At 47.9% G+C, this 19401-nt stretch overlaps 1 protein-coding gene and 1 long non-coding RNA gene across 2 annotated transcripts in view; one reads left to right on the forward strand and one right to left on the reverse strand.

Annotated features, from left to right (window-relative positions):
* LOC309851755 overlaps positions 1–19401 on the forward strand; it is a 64768-nt gene that overhangs the window by 2853 nt on the left and 42514 nt on the right. The gene's annotated exons all lie outside the window — the stretch shown is intronic.
* The window catches only part of ASIC2 (acid sensing ion channel subunit 2), a 251841-nt gene that overhangs the window by 1697 nt on the left and 230743 nt on the right, over positions 1–19401 (reverse strand). The window contains exons 4-9 of the mRNA XM_082707343.1: positions 11529–11679; positions 9447–9503; positions 7841–7994; positions 5657–5748; positions 2265–2344; positions 994–1062 (exon numbers count right to left, since the gene is read on the reverse strand). Of these exons, the coding sequence (XP_082563469.1) occupies positions 994–1062; positions 2265–2344; positions 5657–5748; positions 7841–7994; positions 9447–9503; positions 11529–11679 (603 nt within the window). The remainder of the gene's footprint in view (positions 1–993; positions 1063–2264; positions 2345–5656; positions 5749–7840; positions 7995–9446; positions 9504–11528; positions 11680–19401) is intronic.

Consider the following 19401-nt stretch of genomic DNA (forward strand, 5'->3'; position numbering starts at 1 on the left):
CACTGGCCAAGCACTTCCTACAAAGGAGGCACTGCTGCCCGCTTTAGAGGCAGGGGCTGCTCAATCCCAATGACCCCCTGAGGTTCCTGTGGGTCTGCAGATGCTCAGGCTGGCAGCTGGGACACAGGGACCAGAGCCCAGAGCCCGGGCCCCTTTCACCTGCCCTCCCCTCCACAGACGCCATATTCGGGTCACCAGAGCTGCAGGGGCCCGAGGGAACCAAGGCAGAGATTTTCAGCCTGGGAGGTGGCTGGAGAACTAGAGTCTGGAACAGAAATGAGGGCCTGTCTCGGAGGAGGGGCTGGCCTCAGTTGGGATTTGCTGACTTTGGGCTAGAGGGGAGGGCCGGGAAGGCGGCCACCTAGTGGGTGTCCAGGGACAAGCTGGGAGCAGGCCGAGTTTGGGAAGGAGAGCGGACAGCCCTGAGAGGTGCTGCCTCTGTGGCTGCTCCAGGGAAGGCAGGCAGAGTGGGCTGTGGTCAGGGGGCTCTGCGCCCAGCTCTGCCACTCACCAGCCGGGGGACCTGGGGCTTCTGGACCTCAAGGGCGTCAAATACACAGCCCTGGCACCGAGTAGTTGGCAGTTTCGATGGGAATCACGGCTGCTCCCCACCTCACAGGGGCCCAACCTCCCTGTCCCCTTCAAAGGGAGTCGAGTACCAGTGACATCCTTACTTGTGTTTTGCTACCCCGAGGAATAAGGGTGCAGAGCTTCCCTGCGTCTCCCAAGGTGTAAGATGAGAGCAGTAGCCCTCTGGGTCCGGGACAAGCCCCACTGGGCCAGACAGGACCTCCCCTTGCAAGCATCTCTGGGATCGTTGCATCCAGTGCTCGCCACCAAGCCCCGAGGCTCAGTGGGGGTGTCCTCCAATGAGCCAAGTTAAAGTGTGCAATGAGGTGTGTCCCTCCTGTCGTCCTGGCCCTGACCTCTGGTCTCAAAAGGCCGGCAGAGGCTGGGGGACCGAGCAACCAACGGCATGGGCGCTGCCCTTACCACGTTCTCATCGTGACTCCCTTCGTCCTCCTCTTTGCCAAGCAAGTCTAAGAGCTTCTCTTTGATCAGCTGCAAGAGAACCGCGACGGGGTTGGTCAGGCTGGGGGGTGGGGGAGAGAAGGCAGAGGGACCTCCCTGGGCTGGGTGAGGTGTTGGTGCAGGAGCCAGAGACTGCAAGTGGTCACAGGAGGGCCCCAGCTGGCATCTGGACTGTCATTTCTTGGGGACCAGGTGGGGGTGTGCGTGAGCAGCCCGGGAGCCTGTTTCTGAGGCTGGGCCTCGGGGATGAGGCCTGACAGCCACACTCGTTTATAAGGTCAGGGCACCCGTGAGTCCGTAACAGTTGATTCTTAGTGATAAAGGGTAGGCATTCCACGTGTTCCCTGGTATGTAATCTCCATCACTTTATACAGCAGAAGCTTTTATTTCACAAACATTAATAAACAAAGCAGAGTAAGATCTGGCCTTGGGGCCTGATTTGGGTTTGGGGAACAAGGTCACCATGCTGGGAGGTGGAGTGTGGCACTCCCGAGGACCCTGGTCTCAGAGGTCCTCCACTTCCCCACAGGGGTTCCCATTTGGCTTTGGCCAAGGACAGCCCTCTGCAGGCTCCTTTGCCGCACAAAACTCAGGTGGTCTGGGGGATGCTGAGGGATCGTACCCTTACTCTTCTTGCTCGCTCAGGACTCTGCCAGGAAATGGCCCTTCTCTAAACCTGCCTGCACCCAGACACGCACTACTCAGGTGACGGGCCAGCCGGAGGGCAGGTGTGTGTGTGTGTGCTGTGTGGCTGTAGCATGTATGTGTGAGTGGTATGTGTACAGTGTGCATGTGTGTTTGTGGGTGATGTATGTAAGCGTGGCAGAAGTGTGTGTGCATGGAGGGCATGTGTGTGTGCGTGTGCTGTGAGCGTGTGGGCACAGACACACACATGTATGAAGCCATAACAGCTGGCCTTGTGTGGGAGGGTCTCAGAGCTGGCCTGAGGTTTGGCTCTTCTCCTTCTCAACCCTTCCTCTCCCTCCCTTTGAGTGCGGACAGCCCATAGCTCTTCCAGCAACCTGAGGATAGGAGTCGGCTTCTGTCTCTCTTGGGTCCACCCCTCCTCCCTGCCTAGGACTTGGTGATAGACAATGTCCATGGACAGGGAGAAGAAAGCAGGCTCTGGGTGGAGAGAGGTCACCCTCTCCCCTGCGCTTTGGTTCTGAACATCCGGGCAGGACAAGGGTCCCAGCATAGGGTCACTTCCCCACGAGCAACCCCAATCTTACCTCATAAATATAATCAAAGAGCTCTAGTATTGTAAGGATACTAGCACCAATAAACAATCCCATCTGACCACCAATATCACCTGGAGAGACAGAAAAGATCAAAGATTTTGGCTTTAGTCACAGCGTTTCTAGGAAGGGGTGAGACGAACTCAGAAACCAGACCTTTGCAAAGGTTCCCCTTCTATGGCAAGCCTGGCCCGGGGACAGATCAGGCCTTGGACAGTTCCCTCTCTCACTGCACAGCACCCAGAGGTGATGGGAATGAACTTGAGGGCTTACTGGAGGGCCTGGAGTAGACCTCACAGGCTAACCGCTTATTCACTTACCTTCAGAATCACCTGGAGAGGGCCCTTCTTTGGCTCTGGGTTGGGAATAGAGACAAGAAGTGTGTGGTCCTTGCCTGGGGCAAGGGCAGTCTAGCCCAAGGCTCATGGGTTGGGTGCCATGGTTGGGGGTTTTGGAAACAATGACCCAAGAGACCCATTTCCCTCACCCATCATGACAAGGCCTCCAGGACCAACTCAGGACACCTCTCACCCTTGGGATAAGGTCATAGGAAGCATCCCCTCACTTTCCCACCTGAGGGTAAATGTTCAATCTGGTCTTTCTCTAGAGTAGGAGTTCTTGCTGTGGGGTACACAGTCTCTCTTGACTGACCAAAGTCTTTCTTGACTGGTCTCCAGGTCTTCTCCCTCCTGAGACACCTGTACTCAGTGTAGATGTCTGGACCTACCCCGGGTCTATAAAATCAGACTCTTGGGGCTGGGGTCTGAAAGTCAGGAGTTTTTAAGTTCCCAGGGCTCTCTCGCCACCAGAGCTTGAGAACAACTCCCCTGTGGGGGCTGTGGATGGTCGGAGACCCTTTAAAACGGAATATGAGATGTTAACCTGTGTGTACCTAAGTGTTTGTAGGGGGAGGGTCCCTACCTCAGAAGCTGTTCTCAGATTTACCATGGGGTCCTAGTCCCCCCAAAGCCCCAATGCTTTGCTCTGGAGGCAGTGTGGTAGAGCAGAGGGCTCGGAGGGTCTGAGTTTGGAGAGTTGCCACTGGCTTGACGTGTGATTTTGGAAACCCTGACCTTCTCTGTAGCGTTGCCTTCAAAGGACATTTGGAGGGGAGGGGAAAGGAGACCACTGTGAGGTCCTGGCACCTGGGAACTCTGACTCTCAGCTGCTGGGCTAAGCAGGGAGAGTGCTGGGAAAGGAGGGTGCTGCCAGGATGGGTGCCCACTCTTCCTGGAGACCACAGGCTCTTGGTCTGAGAACGTTCTGTTGGCTCCATCTGCCCTCTATCCCTGACTGTGGCAGGGCAGGCCGACAGCCACAGTCCCATGTGAGCAGGCAGAGAGGGCGAGGAGGGGGCACCTCCTGGTGGGGCTTGGAGCTGAGCTCCCAATGACTCCCTTCCCTCCTCTCCCCCTGCTCTCTCTCTCTCATGCCCTGGGGAGTGTGTACTTCCCCATGTACCTGTCAGGTGTGAGGTGTGTGTTTGGACACACACGCGGTGTGACCGAGCGTGGGGTATGCGTCAGGGCTTTAGGCAGGTGGCTTTTTAGGTCTAGGGTAGGGATGCTGAGAGGTCCCAGTGTGTGTGAGTGTGGCGTTGTGGAGGTGGGCATCGCGCGTGAGAGTGTGCGCAAGCTGTGGGAGCATGTCTGCGTGTATGGACAGGTGTACGTGACTGAGTACATGTACTCACGTAGTGCATCTGTGCAGATGTGCCTCTGCCGCGTGTGGCCCGCGTGTGTGTGTGTGTGTGTGTGTGTGTGTGTGTAAGCTTTGGGGTGGGGTGTGCTCTGTGTGGCCTGAGGGCATGTACAGGGTGCCCAGGGTGGGGAGGGTGGGTTGCACGGTGCTGAGGGAAGGGCCTGATGGCTGAGGGTCTGCGAGCGGCAAGCTCCCAGCACAGGCAGTACAGATGGCAGCGTGATCTCCTCAGCAGGCTATTCTGGGCGGGAACAAGACGCTGGGAACACGCTTGTCCTCAAAGCTGATGCAGGGAGAAGCTATCCTTTCTGACAGATCCAGAACTCAGACCCTCCTCAGTGTGTGTGTGTGTGTGTGTGTGTGTATGTGTGTGTGAGAGAGCGAGCAGTGAGCCTGTGTTGGGGAGGGGAGGGAAGAGCCTTGTCTTGAGTTCTCCATAGGAAATGAAGGTGACAAGATGACAGAGGTAGGGAGAGGGGGGTCTATATCCCCAGAGCATGACCTCTACCTTGAGTCTAAAGTGTTAGTCTCTTGGCTCAGTCCCTTTTGACCACAACAGTGTCTGAGACCCAAGTGGCAGCCACCTTAACCGAGCTGAGTCTCTGCTGTGGCCAAGCCCCCAGTCTCCTGGGAGAGGGTCAGAGATCCTCTAACGGCAAGTGGAAGCAGCTGGAACCTGGGTGCCTGGCATGGTGACTGTCCAGGTACCAGAAACCATTCTTCATGGGCGGTCTGTGGGCTGGTGCTCCCTGCCAGCTAACCCTCACAGCAAAATCATCAAGGACTTTTATTAGACCCTTTATACAGATGAGGGACCTGATGTGCAGTGAGGAGAGGCCACATGCCCTCATCCTTCTAGTTGGTATGCAGTGGTCTGATGCTGTGCCTGTCTGCTTCCCTCTACACCTGCTGTCCCCCTCCGCCGGGGTCCCGCTCACAGATCCAAGCGCAGCTAATTCTCTTTGTAGGGACAGCATCATGTCCTTTCTTGAGAGTGAGTAGGAGTCGGGAGAAGGGCCCCCGGGGCAGATCTTTTAACTGGCCACCTTCGGGAGTCTTGTGGGTTTTGCCCTGGGCGGGGCGGGATTGAAATGAAGGTCCCTCATCCCTTACGTGCTCACGTGGCCAGGGTTGTGGGTGTGACCTTTTGTGGGGCTGGCAGTCAGGTCTGTAGACATCTGGGGATGTGTGGCCCTTCTTCTGTGTTTGACAAAGGACTCTCAGTCCATGGGGAACATCTGGCCTCCAGGATGCGATGCTGCTTTCCAGGCTGGGCTCCATCCGGGGGCCCTCACTGCCTGGGGACCGCCCACAGTGCAGCCTCCGCTCCATTGGACCACTCCCTCTCCCCGCTGTGGCCCCGAGGCTCGTTCCAACCTCGGGACAGAAGACCACGGAATCCAACAGGGCAGCGCTGGAAAGGCCCCAAGAGACCTTTTAGCTCACTTGCCTCGTTGTGTCCATGGAGAAACTAAGGCCTACATTGGGGCATGAACTGGGACGAACGCTCCCACCACACCGCAGTCCCTCCCATTCTGGGACAGAGAGAGTAATCAGAGCACGAAAAGGCCAGACTCTTCCACAAGTGTATCTATCTACCCGCTTGCCTGCCGACCCTACTGCCCACCCCATTCCCCACGCCCCACCATGACCTGTGGGAATTCGAGTAATGGACACTGACTTACCAAGTAAGGCAGCGACTTCATATGCCTTCTTCTGTTCAATTGTCTCGTAATTGAGAGCTTCAAAAAATATATCCAGAACAAGGATGTTCTCTCTGCAGAGGGAATATTCAGGACCATACATGGTGAGAACCCTCAGGGGCCACACGGCCCACCTGAAACAGCTTTCCCCTTGACAGCGGGTGAGGCTGAGCCCATGAAAGTGCGACAAATGGCCCAAAGTCAGAACTGGGTGGTGACAGAGCTGGCCTTGGAACCAAGAGTCCTGACTCGCAGCCCAGTGCTCTTTACAGACAAGAGGCACGTATCAGCTCTGCCCCTCTGTCCCTCAGCTGTCCCTTCTTTGTGTCCTTTCCATGAGTCTTGCCTGATGTCCAGATCTCTGTGCCCCCAAAGAGTCTGCCTGGCTCCTCACCCCTAGGGGAGCTCAGTACTTTCTGAACAAGCTCTTCACTCTTTGGCCTTGCTTCAGCCCCCTGACCTCCTGGGTACCCCATACCCACTCCTGAAAGCCTCCCCAACCCAAGTTCCTACTTGGATTTTTTTTTAAAGATTTATTTATTTATTTGAGAGAGAGAGAGAGAGAGAGAGAGGAGCAGGAGGGACAGAAGGAGAGGGAGAGCAAGAATCTCAAGCAGACTCCCACACTGAGTGTGGAACCTGATGCGGGGCTCGATCTTACAACCCCGAGATCCCGACCTGAGCCAAAACCCAGAGTCAGATGCTTAACCAACCATGCCACCCAGGTGTCTTCCTACTTGGATTTACTACAAGCTTCTCCTAGTGGGAGCCCCCGACTCTAGCACTGCCAAGTCAACTGCCAGGATCAGGGAGGGATTTTAGGGAGCAAATCTAGATCTGGCTGCTCCTTTAGGCAGGTGTGTTAACAAGACACATCTTGGCAGGAAAAGTCATCGCTGCTGGCAGAACATGTGCTCAACAGCGGGGCCGTCTCCTTCATTGCTGGTCACAACAGCTTTGGTGCCCCTTGTTCTCAACTTGCCGAGCCAAAGCTGCCCCAGGCTGGGCTTTGGCTGCAGTGTTGGCAGGAGAGAGTGGCTGGGGAGAGAGATGCAAATCCCCTTTCCCCTTCAGGGCTCCCAGAGGCACCACTCAAAGTAAGGGTCACCATCCCCTGCCTGGGTAATGGCGCCTGCCCCTACCAGCCTCCAACCCTTTATTCTGGCTTCCCGTCTGTCCTGTACACCTGCCGCCTGAGGAATCTTCCTAAAACTGCTAAACGAAGTCACACTGAAAAAAAAGTTACATTTCAGCTCCTCAGTCACACAGGCTGCATTTAAAACGCTCAAGAGCCACATGTGGTTAGTGGCTCCCGTGTGGGACATCACAGACTCAGAACATTTCCATCTGTGTAGAAAGTTCTGCTGCAGGGCAGCGGTTGAAAATACACATTTGAGGCTGTCACTCGTCCACTCGAAGCTCTTTGGAGGCTCCCTATTGTCTCCGGGGAAAGTCTCTCCCTGTCCCCCACCGCATGGCCAGCTCCACCTACGAGGTGACACATGGCCTGCCCTGGCTCTCTCTGGCCTGCCCCTTGTCTGTCCTGTGCTGATCCTTTCTGCTCAGCCTCTGCCTGGCACACCTCTTCTCCCATGGACCTCATTCATTTATTCCGTTAGAAGACATTTTTGGAGTACCAACTATGTGCCAGGCACTCTCCAGCACAGAACCAAAGGAAAGGTTCTTCCTGCCTTCACGGGGCTTTCAGTCTAGTGGGGAACACACACACACACACACACACACGAATATGGAATTACACACTTGGGTGAGCGTTCTGAAGGAAAACACCACAGTGCTTGGAGAGAAAAATAAAGGGCGGGGCATTCATTCAGGGGTTTGAGGAGATGACCTTGAGACGGAGACCTGCACAAGGAGGAACCAGCTAGGTAAAGTGTGAGAGAAAAAGCGTTCCCGGCAGATGTAAGAGAATGCGCAAGGCCTCCCTGGAAAACTCCTTCAGGCTCCTTAAAGGCCAGGGTGCTCCGTCTTAACCATCTTTGTCTTTGCTTTCTGAGTCCTAAACACAGAGCTTGTCCCATAGCCAAGTTCAATTCATGTCTGCCAAAGGGCGCCGACTGCTTCCTGTTGCCCTCTTCCTCAAATCGCCCCCAGTTCCTCCTCGACCCCTCCTTTCTCCCCGCTGCCCACCATGCCCACTTCGCTTACGAGATATATTTTTCTGATTTGTTAAATTTCTTCTCGAGGTACTTGGCTGACGTCTTGCTGGGGATCTTCACCATGGAGAGCTCTTTGTTGTAGCGGGTCAGGTTGCAGGGTGTCCTGCAGAGACAGTAATTACTGTCCTTCTCCGCCAACAGACCTGGAGGGGAGAGAGGGGCGGGGCTTAGTCGTGTGTGGGGGCGGGGCTCCGCAGGTGTGGGGGCGGGGCTCCCGGCAGCTGGACACCAGCCGGGAAGGATGTGCCTTCCCGGGTCAGAGAGGGGCGGGGCGCTGCAGCGAGAAGGGGAGCTGGGCTCGAGCTCTAGGTTGGTGAGAGTGGGAACGCTCATAAAAAGAAGTGCCCACTTTATGTTTTTCTTGGTCCTGTTCTCCTTTGATCCTTTATTGCTACATTGACCTTTAAAAATTGTTGAAAAGGTCCCACTTTTGGAGCACGGGCTCCCAGGGAGGCCTGGCGCCCTCAGCTTCCCAAAGCCGCCTTCTCTGCTCCTAACCTCAGTGTTCACATCCACAAAGTGGGCCTCCAGCCAAGGGCAAATGTGGGAGACCATTTTCTCTGAAACCCAGGGCTCTGTGGTAGTCCCTCTATGGCTCCTTCCTAACCAGAGTTAGCCTTGTCTGCCTGCTGGGTTAGGGCACAAGCAAAGATCCCCAATACTTGTCCCTAGAAGCAATCTCTCTGCATCAGGAATGCTTCTTTCTTTCAAGCTTCCCCCTTCCTCTTAGGACAGGGTGGCTAAAGACATCACTTTTCTCCTTCCATCTCTCTGATCATCGCAGTGTTACCCACGGGTTTTCTCTAATCCATACTCCAAAGAGAGATGTCTTCGGACATGTCAGAAGTCTCCCACTCTCTCTAAGTGACCCCCCCCAACCCCCATCCTTCTGGAAGCATCTAGACACAGGAGTCCAGAGAGATCCTGGCTTAGCTCCAGCAAGTACAGCTGCTGAATGAAATGGAGTCTCTATGAATTAAACTCCCTCTCTGCTTGTCTTGATTGTAAATCACTTCCCAGGTCTGGAGAGAGCAGGCAGGTGGGGTGGGTCTAGCTTTGGGGATGTAGAATCTCCCGCACCCGAGGCTGGTGGGGTCTCCCACACCCAAAGTTTTCCAGTGGGGGAATCCAGCAGTTACTCCAACCTACAAGCCCCAGTGGGAGGTTGGACGAGGGAGATAAACATGCTGGCCGCTCCTCCTCTCTCCCCCAACTCCTTCGGTGTCCACCCAGATGCCCACTGTCCATCTTCTCTCCATGTCTGTCCTCTCCTCTATGTTCCCCAGTGCTCTCCATTTCCCCTGAGCCTCACCCATCTCTACCCACACCCCTCTATTCCCATTCTCTCCCCCAGTGCCTGGTCAGCCCTCATCTGCTTCCTGCACCCCTCGTCTGCATCCCTGAGTCTGTTCCCTCCCCACCCTTCTCTGCTCCCTCCTCTCCACCTTCCTCTCCTGTCCCTGCAGTGCCCTGCTCGCCTGCCACCCAGTCAGCCTCTCCTCCTCCTCCACTCCCCATCTACCCCATTTCTCCCACCCCGAGATGGCCTCTGAAGTCTCAATCTCAGCCCCTCCCCCTTGTCCCCCAGTACTGACCTAGGGCAGGCTCTGCGCACTCCTTGTGCTGCTCAGGAGTACAGAAAGGGGCATCCCCTGCAAAGAAGAGACACAGGGAGAGGTACTCAGGCAGCAATGTCTTCCTCCTGGGCTGGGGAAGGCGCGCGCATCCTGTGGCCAGGAGGGCTAGCGTCCCCAGGAAGCATTCGGAGGGGGAACCTCCACGGAAGGGAACCACAGATCAGAGCTCCCTGAGGGCAGTTGGGGTGCAGTGTACCCAGAGCCAGGGATTGGATCTGCTCTGCTCTCTGAGCTTGGGTAGGCAATAATAGGGTCTGCCTATTCTCCCAGATTGCTGTGCTGGTCTAGCCAGCCCAGGTGGGTGATGGGTGAGAAAGCCTTGATGGCTGAAAGCAGGGAGGTGGTGGAAAGCACTTGCCACATCTGGCACGCATCATTGCCTATAACTCACATGGGTACCTCCTGAAACAGACACACTGTGTCTGTTTTACTGGTGGGAGACTTGAGGCTTCAGTATCCTGCATTCCCAGGACACCAGAAGGAGCAGGAATGGAGGTGGGCTTTGAACCCAGTCCAGTCTGACCCTGAGGTCAGAGCTCCTTCCAACAAGGGCTGCTTTCTAAGTCTCCTCTTGCTCTGCCCTTTATTCCACACTAGTAACCGAGATGCCAGTAAGAGTGTCATGAGTGAAATGATTAGTCTTCTCCTTGCTTTTGGCTCAGGTCCCATGGGGGAACCTCACTGGCTGCTGCCCCCATCTGAGTACCAGGCGGGCAACACTTAACAGTGCTCCATTCTTCTCTCTGGTTTCTGTAGAAATCCTGACACACCTCCACTTTTTTTCTGGTTTTTTTTTTTTTTTTTTTTTTTCTTCCAAGGGCTAAAGTTAAACCTATCACAATGTCCTTTCTTTACTATGTCCATGAACACCTTTTTCAAGAGCTGAGAGCTGATACCTTTCCTCCTTTCCAGCAGTAACAATTTAACTGATATGTTTCCCCTTTCGCTCTGTCTTCTGGGAGCCTCAGAGGCAATTTCAAAGATTAACACTTATCCATTTACATTACTAGGAAAATTGTTGATTACTGATGAAATAATTCAGAATTGAGCTAGAATCGTGTTCCTCTCAGCATTGGTTATAACAGAAGACAATTGTGTCTGATATAAAACAGACAACTAAGTGTCTGATTAATAAAAGTATGATAACACTATGAAATAGTGGCCATGAAATATCACAGTGATGTTCCCAACACATAGTAGGTCATCAGTCAATAGTACTTTGGTTTCCTCTCCCCATGTGCTAATACAATAGTACTTTGGTTTCCTCTCCCCATGTGCTAATACAATGACCACTGACTTTTGCACTTTTATATTTTAGCCTAATTTTATCCTCATAACAACTAATGATTGTGTTTTAAGATAATGAAGGTGAGAACAGAGAGGCTGAGTAACTTGTGTCTGGTTGCACAGCAGGTGAATGGAGGAATCTGTCCCTGCCCCCCGCTTGTCACTCTTCCTTCTCTGCCGGGAAACCAAACTCTTCATGCTCGATTTGGCCCTCCCACCATTCACCTCCTGCATTTCTGTGTCTGATTAGCTGACCCTCTCTAATGAGATCATCTAATGAGACGGCCACATGCCTTGTTAGTCTGACAACAGAAATCTCAGCACATGCATGTTTATTTGCTGGCCGATGGACTTTTGCCTCATTTGAAAGAGTGCTAGAGATTTGGATCCAAGAAGGGAGCCATCTGGATGAAAGCAATAGACACCTGGATGTTTGAACAGGTACCATACGAGGATTCAAGCACTGCAAGCACTCAGATGCCTGGACACTAAACTCTAGGAGGTAACAGCAGCAGACAATTAGCACACATATTGAGCACTGGAAGGAACATTCCTCAAACATCTGGACACTACTGGACACCAGGATGCTGCCTTGGTTGCTAGTCTGGATGCTTCTATCTGCCCTCCAAGTGTTTGGGATCAAATATTAGCCTTCTTAGAACAGCATCTCTGTGGATTCTCGTGGAGTGGGTCCAGTGTTTCCCACTGGGGCGCGAAGTGCAGACAAGGTCCCAGGCTGCCCCCGGCACTGACCTGGCATGTGGACCATGCGGCAGTTACAGTTCTCCACAATGTAGCGTGTCTCACAGTCAATCCGACAGGCGGTGATACTGTAAACAGGAAAGAAGTCGAGTCCCATCTCTGAGGATCGGCACTCGCCCCAGGGTGGGGGCAGGTATGTGAGCTGCAAGACAGGAAGGTGGGGGCAGCAGTCAGCCCTGGAGGTTCAGCGTGGACAGCTCCAGTATCTCACTCATTCACTTATTCAGTCAACAAACAATTATTGCGCATCTCCTGTGTAACGATCTAACCCCACTGAGCTCAGAGGCTTTCAGCGTCGGGTTCCAATCCTAGTTTTCCTGTCTTGTAACCCTCCCCGAAATGCTGATCTCAAAGTCTCTTACACATGCCCCTTGTTTTTCTACTTCCGAGTTTGTCATCTCGAGTCCCTTGGAATGACCCAACTAAATTCTACCCTCTTGGCTGGGGACATTGAGACTCTAAACCTAGGTTTAGGGACTGCAGGAGGGTCCAGGAAGAAATAACACAAATCAGTGTTATTTTTGATCCATGGCCCAGACTAGAGCAACTCTCCAGGGTCATGCTAAGGACCGACTTCTTTGGGGAAAATGTCACTTTTGTTTTCAGAGATCCAGTGACCATAGAATGCTGTCATGCCTACGGTACATGCCTACTAGAGACGGGAAAGGTGAAGAATGAGGGAAACTAATAGCTGAACCTTACTATGTGTTAAGCCTCAAGCTAATTCCTTTATACATATCTTTTTTTTTTTAAACTGAGGAATAAAAGAGCAATAAAATGTGTGTGTTTTCAGAGCACAGTTCAACAAATTCTGAAAAATGTGTACACCTGTATACCTATCACTTAAATCTAGACTTCAGATTTAAAAAAAATTTATTTAGTTAGGAGGGGGAGAGAGAAAAACATGAGTTTGGGGGAGGGGCAGAGGGAGAGAGAGATCTCAAGTGGACTCCTGCTGAGTGCAGAGTCCGACACAAGGCTCCATCCCAGGACCCTGAGATCATGACCTGAGCGGCTCAAGGGTCGGCTGCTCAACCTACTGAGGTGCCCAGGTGCCCCAAGACCCAAGACCCAAGGCATTTTTAATCACCCCAGAAAGTTCCTTCCTGTCCCTTTCCATTCAACCCCCGTCCACCCAGCCAGTCTCTGTTATGGATTCTATCACCATAGAGATTGGCTTTGTCTGTTCTCAAACTTCATATAGATGAAAATCTACACTGGGCTCTTCTTTGTGCCTGGCTTCTTTTGCTCAACAACACGTTTTAGATTTATCCACATGGTCATGTGCATTAGTTCATTTTTTAAAATTGCTGAATAATTTTCCATGTATAAATACACCACAATCTGTAGCCATTTACTTGAGGGTGGGCACTTGGATTGTTTCCAGTTTTGGGTGATTATGAAAAAGTCCTGATTAACATTTATGTACAAGTCAGTTCAGTTTTTGGACAGGTATTTTAATTTCCTTTAGGTAAATGGCTAGGAGTAGAATAGCTGATTCATAAGACAGGTCTGGGGATAATTGTATGGAAACTGTGAAACTATTACCCACAGTGGTCGAACTACCTTTCATTCCCACCAGGAGCGAATGAGAGTTCTAGTGACTTCTCCTCCTTGCCTAATATTGATTTCGTCCACAGTTCTAATTATAGACCTTCTTGTAGGGGTGTAGGTATATCTCGTTGTCATTTCTGTTTGCAGCTCTCTGATGACTGATGATCTTGAGCACAATTTTAAGTGCTAATTGGCCATTCATATATTATCATTTGTGACATGTCTTCTCAAGTCTTTTGCCCATTAAAGAAACTTGCTAACTTTTTACTTTCATTATTAAACTGTAAGAGACTCCATATGTTCTGGGTACAGGTCCTTTTTCAGATATGTGGCCTGAGAATAATGTCTCTATACTTCCTATAGTTTGTGGCTTACTTTTTTATTTTCTGAATGGTGTATAATCTTCCTACTTTTAAAATCCCTCATTAAGATGTCATTTACATATAATAAAATGCATCAATTTTAATGGGCAACTTAATAAATTTTTACAAGTGTGTACACGCTGGTAATAATCATCCCATTCGAGGTGCAGAACAGCTCTATTTACCCCAAGAAGTCCCCATTTGCAGTCCCCTCCCAACCCTCAGGCCATCACCGAAATGCTTTCTGTCATAAATTAGTTTTGCCTGCTCTAGGATTTTATATAAATAGAAGCGTACAGCATGTACTCTTCTGTGTCTGCCTTCTTTTTCCCAGCAGAATGTTTTCAAGATTCATTCATGTTCTTCCTTGTCTCAGTAGTTTATGCCTTTTTATTGCTGAATTTTATTTCTTCTGTTCTGGTCTCTATTTCTTTTTTTCCCCCTCTGCTTTGGTGCATTGGCCAGAAACTGTATATTGTGTAACATTGGAAAAAAATGGAAGAGAGATGCTATTCTTACCTTGTTCCTGATTGTAGGAGGAAAGGGTTCATTATTTCACTATTAAATATGTTAGACATATGTGTTTTTCTTAGATGCTCTTCTCAGATTGAGAAAGTTTTCTCCTATTTCTAGTTTGCTGAGCACTTTTATCGTTAATGGGCGTCGAGTGTTGACAAGTGCATTTCCTGTTTCCACTGAGATGATCCCATGATTTTTCTCCATTATTTCGTTAATAAGATGAATGATACTGATTGAGTTGTAGATGCTGAATTCACCTTGCATTTATGGCATAAGCCCCACTTGGTCATGATTTATTATCCTCTTTATCTATTGCTGTCTTTGACCTACTAATGTCTTGTGGAGGAATTTTGCATCTGTGTTGATGAATGATAGTGAATTTATTTTACTTTTCTTATACTGTCCTGGTCAGGTTTTGGTATTGTGGTTATGCTAACTTCATAAAACACTTAAGTGTTTCCTTCTCTATTTTCTCAGTTTGTGTAGACTTGGTATCATTCCTGTCCTAAATGTGAAGCCATCTGGACTTGGTGATGGGGTGTGTGTGCGTATGTGAGATGCTTTTTAATTATGAATTCAATTCCTTTAGTAGATTTAGAGAAAATCAGACTCTCCAATTCTTCTTGTGCTGCTTTTGTTGTGTTGTTTTCCAAGGAATTTGTCCATTTAATCTAAGTTTTTGAATTTATTAGCATACACTTGTATATAATATTCTCTTAACATTTTTTAAATGCCTGTACAATTGGTAGTGATATTCTCTCTTTCATTCTTGATATTGGTAACTTGTATTACCTCTTTTTCCTTATTGTTTTTGATTTCCTTCTTTTTTAAAAAGATTTTATCTATGTATTTGACAGAGAGAGTGATCACGAGTAGACGGAGAGTCAGGCAGAGAGAGAGGGGGAAGCAGCTTTCCTGCTGAGCAGAGAGCCTGATGCGGAGCTCGATCCCAGGACCCTGAGATCATGACCTAAGCCGAAGGCAGAGGTTCAACCCACTGAGCCACCTAGGTGCCCCTTGTTTTTGATTTCTAATGTAATTATACTTTGATCAGGAAACATACTCTCCATGGTTTCATTCCTATAAAGTTTACTGAGGTTGATTTATAGCCCAGCATATAGTATATTTTGGTGAATGTTCCATGTACACTTGAAAAGTATGTGTATTCTGTAATTGTTGGTGTAGGTGTTTAATAAAAGGCAATTCGGTCAAGTTGTTGGATAGTGTTGCTCCAATCTTCTATGTCTTCACTGAATTTTTATCTTGTCCTTCATCAGTTGCTGAGAGAGAAGTGTTCAAATCTCTAATTATGACTATAGATATTTCTGGTTCTCCCTTTGGGTCCATCTATTCTTGCTTCATGTATTTTTGAAACTTTATCATTGGACATATACATATTTAACGTCATGATATCTTCTTGAGAAATCGATTCTGTTGTCATTGTGAAATGACCCTCTTTATCACATGCAATAATTTGTCTTGAGGTTTACTTTGTATATATATATAGATATACCAGCTTTCTTATGCTTACTTATCTTTTCCTCTTCTTTTAATTTTTTGGTCCACCCTTTTACTTTTAACCTGCCAGAATATTTTTATCTTTAAGGTACATATCCTGTAAACAGCTGCTATTTTACCCTATCTGACAATCTTGGCGTTTTAATTGGAGGGTTTAATCCATTTATATTTAATATCATTCTGGATACGGTTGAGTTGAAGTCTACTATCTTGCTCTTTGTTTCTTTTTTGCCCTCCACTGCTATTTCTTCCTTTGTTCTACCTTCCCTTACTCCTTTTGGGTTAACTGAGTATTGTTTTCATAAATCATTCCCTCTCTTTTATAGCCTTTTTAATTATTCCTCTTTGTATTATTATTATTTTTAGATGTTGTTCTAAGATTTACAAGATGCTCCCTTAACTTATCAGATCTATTCTGAATTCATATAATACCACAACATATAATTCTTTTTACACCTCTTCCTGTCCTTTATGCTATTGCTGTCATATATTTTACATCTGTTATAAACACTACAATGTACTGTTACTATTTCTGCCTTCAGTAGTCCCCTGACTTGCAGAGAAGTTAAGATAGGAAAGAAAACTTATGCTTAAATTTAACCACATATATACCATTTTCACTAAAAAAAAAAAAAAAAAAAAAGATTTATTTATTTATTTGAGACAGAGAGAGAGCATGAGCAGCAGAGGGAGAGAGAGAGATAGAATCTCAAGCAGACTCACGGTGATCACAGAGCCCGATGTGGGGGTCCATCTCGTAACATTGAGATCAGGACCAGAGACAAACCAAGATTCAGATGCTTAGCTGATTTCACCACCCAGGCAACCCTGCTGTTCATTATCTTTTGTGTGGATCTGAATTTCCATTTGCTATCCTTCTCTTCAAGTGGAAGAACATTATCATATCTTTTGGTATGGGTTCACTAGTGGAAAATAGTCTCCGTTTTCATTTATCTGTTAGATGTGTTAATTTTGTCTTTATTTTTGAAACACATTTTGGCTGTGTATAGAATTCCAGCTTCTTAAGTGTCTTTTTTTTACCATTTCAAAGATATTCCACTGTCTTCTGGTCTCTGTTGTTTTTGATGAGAAATCATTCATAATTTTGTCGTTGCTTTCTTCTATGTATTATGCCTCTTTTCCTCTGACTACTTTTAAGATTTTGTTGTTGTTAAAAAAAGAAAAGATTTTGTTGTTGTTATTTTGTTTTTAGGATTTTGACTGTACCATATGAGGATGTGGTTTTCTTTGTGTTCATCCTGCTTGGAGATCACTGAGGTTCCTGAATCTGTGGAAGGATGCTTTTAAACAAATTGAGAAAATTTTTAGACAATATTTCTTCAATTATTCTTTCTCCTCCATTCTCTGTCTCTGTTCTTTTTGGGATCCTATTTATATGTATGTTGGTCTGCATAATACTGTTTCAGAAATCACTGGGGCTCTGTTTACTTTTATCAGTCTTTCTCTTTTCTTCTTTTTTGTGTGTCATTTGAATAATTTCTGGTAACCTGCCTTCAAGTCTGGTGTTCATTTATTGTTTTCTCTCCAGTCTTCTGATAATCCCAATAGTTTTTCTATTTCAGGTAATTATATATTTCAGGTATAGGTTGACCTTTTAAAAGAAGTTTTCATATCTTGTCTAAAAGTTTCTCATTATTTACATCTTTCTGTAACTTTTTAACATGCTCATTATTGTTATATTAAAGTTGCTGTTTCTAATTCCAACATGGTCTATATGTGGATCTGTTTTGACTGGTTGTTTTTTTTTCATATTTTCCTTCTTTTTTCCACATGTCTCATAATTTTGATTACATATGGGGACATAGTCCTTTTAAATTATATACTGGACATTGCGAATAACTCTTTATAGTGACTCTGGGTCAGTTATCTTCCATTGAATAGTATTGGGTTCTAGGCAGTTAAGTTCATGGTGAATCATGTTGATTTCGTGGAGGCTCTGTTTAGGTTTTGTTTATAGATGGGCATATTTTAGTTTTGCCTTTCGTTCTGGACTATAGCTCTTTGTGTTGAGATGTGATCTTAACTCCTGAGGAATGACTCTTCTGGGATTTCAGTGGAAGTTCTGAGGTGCTTATTAAGTCTCTCCAACTTGATTGGACTTGAATTTCAAGTCTGTCTCTCCCATCCCCCAAATGGCACCTGCTGAAATTACTTCCCATTTCTTTCAACTGGTGTTTTTCTCCTGAGCTTCTTGGAGTTTCTCCCCATCTGTATGAAGTTTGAAGTTCAGGCTAGGACTTTAGGGAAGTCTATATAAAAATGTGGGAGCTCCCCATCTGGGAGAGGGGCCGTCATTTTTAGGATTTCTTTTCCCAGTTTTTAGACATTCAGGCAACCCTGAATTCTTACTTCTGACTTCTTAACGCAATGGCTGCTGCTTCCTGCTTGAACTCTATCCTCAGGATTCCCTTAGAACTTGGCATGCCTTCCAGGGGAGGTCATGTGAATTAAGTGTGTGCTTCACTCTGTGTGGTTCCCTTTCTTCAAGGGCTGTGTATCTTCCAGTTTCTACCTGCTTTTCGTCTCTTCCCAGTGCCATCAAATTGTAGCTTTAAGATATTTTGTGTAGAGTTTGTAATTGATATTTTCAGGAGAGTTTGTCTGATCTAAGCTGCTCCACCATGACTGGGAACTGAAAGCCTCTATACTTACTTTATTTAACATTCACAGAACTCCTTTGAGGTTTGATGCTCCTGTTCTCACTTTTTAATGAGAAACTTGAGCATCAGAAAGGTTAAGTAGCCTGACCAAAATCACGAACCTACTCAGTGGCAGAGCCAGCAGATGGACCTGGGAATTTCTGACTCTGGTCTTGTGATTATCATGCTATATTGCCTCTATAGTAACTTGGTGGGAGGAAGGGAGGGAGAAACACTCCAAGGAGGGCTTTTTCAGAGCCTTTTTCTTTTAATCTCATGGTTTCTTTCTTCTTCCTTTCTCATGGTTTGTTTTACTCTTTTATCTTTTTGGAGGTCACGAGTTGACTGGGCTTTTGCACAAATTTCCTGTATGACCTTGGATAAATCACTGCTCTCTTCTGGACCTTAGTTTTCCCATTTATAAATAGGGAAGTTTAGGGGATGGGGGTAGGGGGTAGGAATTATTGTCTGATTAGAATGGATTGGGGCCCCTATGTTGCTCAGTATTGGATCATTAAACACACACACTGGCTTTGGGAAAAAATAATCATGACTTTTGGCAATGCTAAGGGTCTAAAGTGATATAAATTAACTCTGGAGGGGGAGCTCATTTCTTCTTCTCCTATTGGAACAGGTTTCCATAATTCTCAACCAAGAGTGTGGCTGGTAAAGCTCTGATGGAGATCAGCCCTCATTTGCTCAGGATCAACCACTTACTTTTTGCTACAGAGGTCATGACCCGGGTACCACCACTACCTTGCTGTGTCTGGTTCATCGTCTGTGCCATCAGATTTCCTGAAGACTCACACACTGTAGCAGCTGGAAAATCCCTTCCTGTACAGCATCAACTCTTGCTTACCAATGAGTATCTGAAAGTAGGTTGGAGTATTTGTTTATCCCGGGCAAGCAAAGCCTCAGGGGGACCCCGAAGCGCTGTCTTCAGATATCTGAAGGGCTGTCTCAGGGAAGAATGAGATTTGTTTTCTGGCTTCCCATGGGAAAGACAGATACAAGAATAGTGGTAATAAAGGAAATGAAGACAATGATGACATTTATTGATATGGCAGGCTCTGTGGTAGGCACATGACATGCATGACTTTCATCCTAAAGAAAGATAAATTCTGGCTCAACTTTCTAACCCACTAGCATGATTCAGTAATGAAGTCACTGTCTTGAGAGTGAATTCCCCATCCTGAGGGGTGTTCAAGCAGAAGCGACATGAATCCCTGGCTGGGATGGGGAGAGCGATTC

Source organism: Mustela nivalis (assembly GCF_964662115.1).
Source record: "Mustela nivalis genome assembly, chromosome: 17".
In the NCBI taxonomy this organism is placed as follows: domain Eukaryota; kingdom Metazoa; phylum Chordata; class Mammalia; order Carnivora; family Mustelidae; genus Mustela; species Mustela nivalis.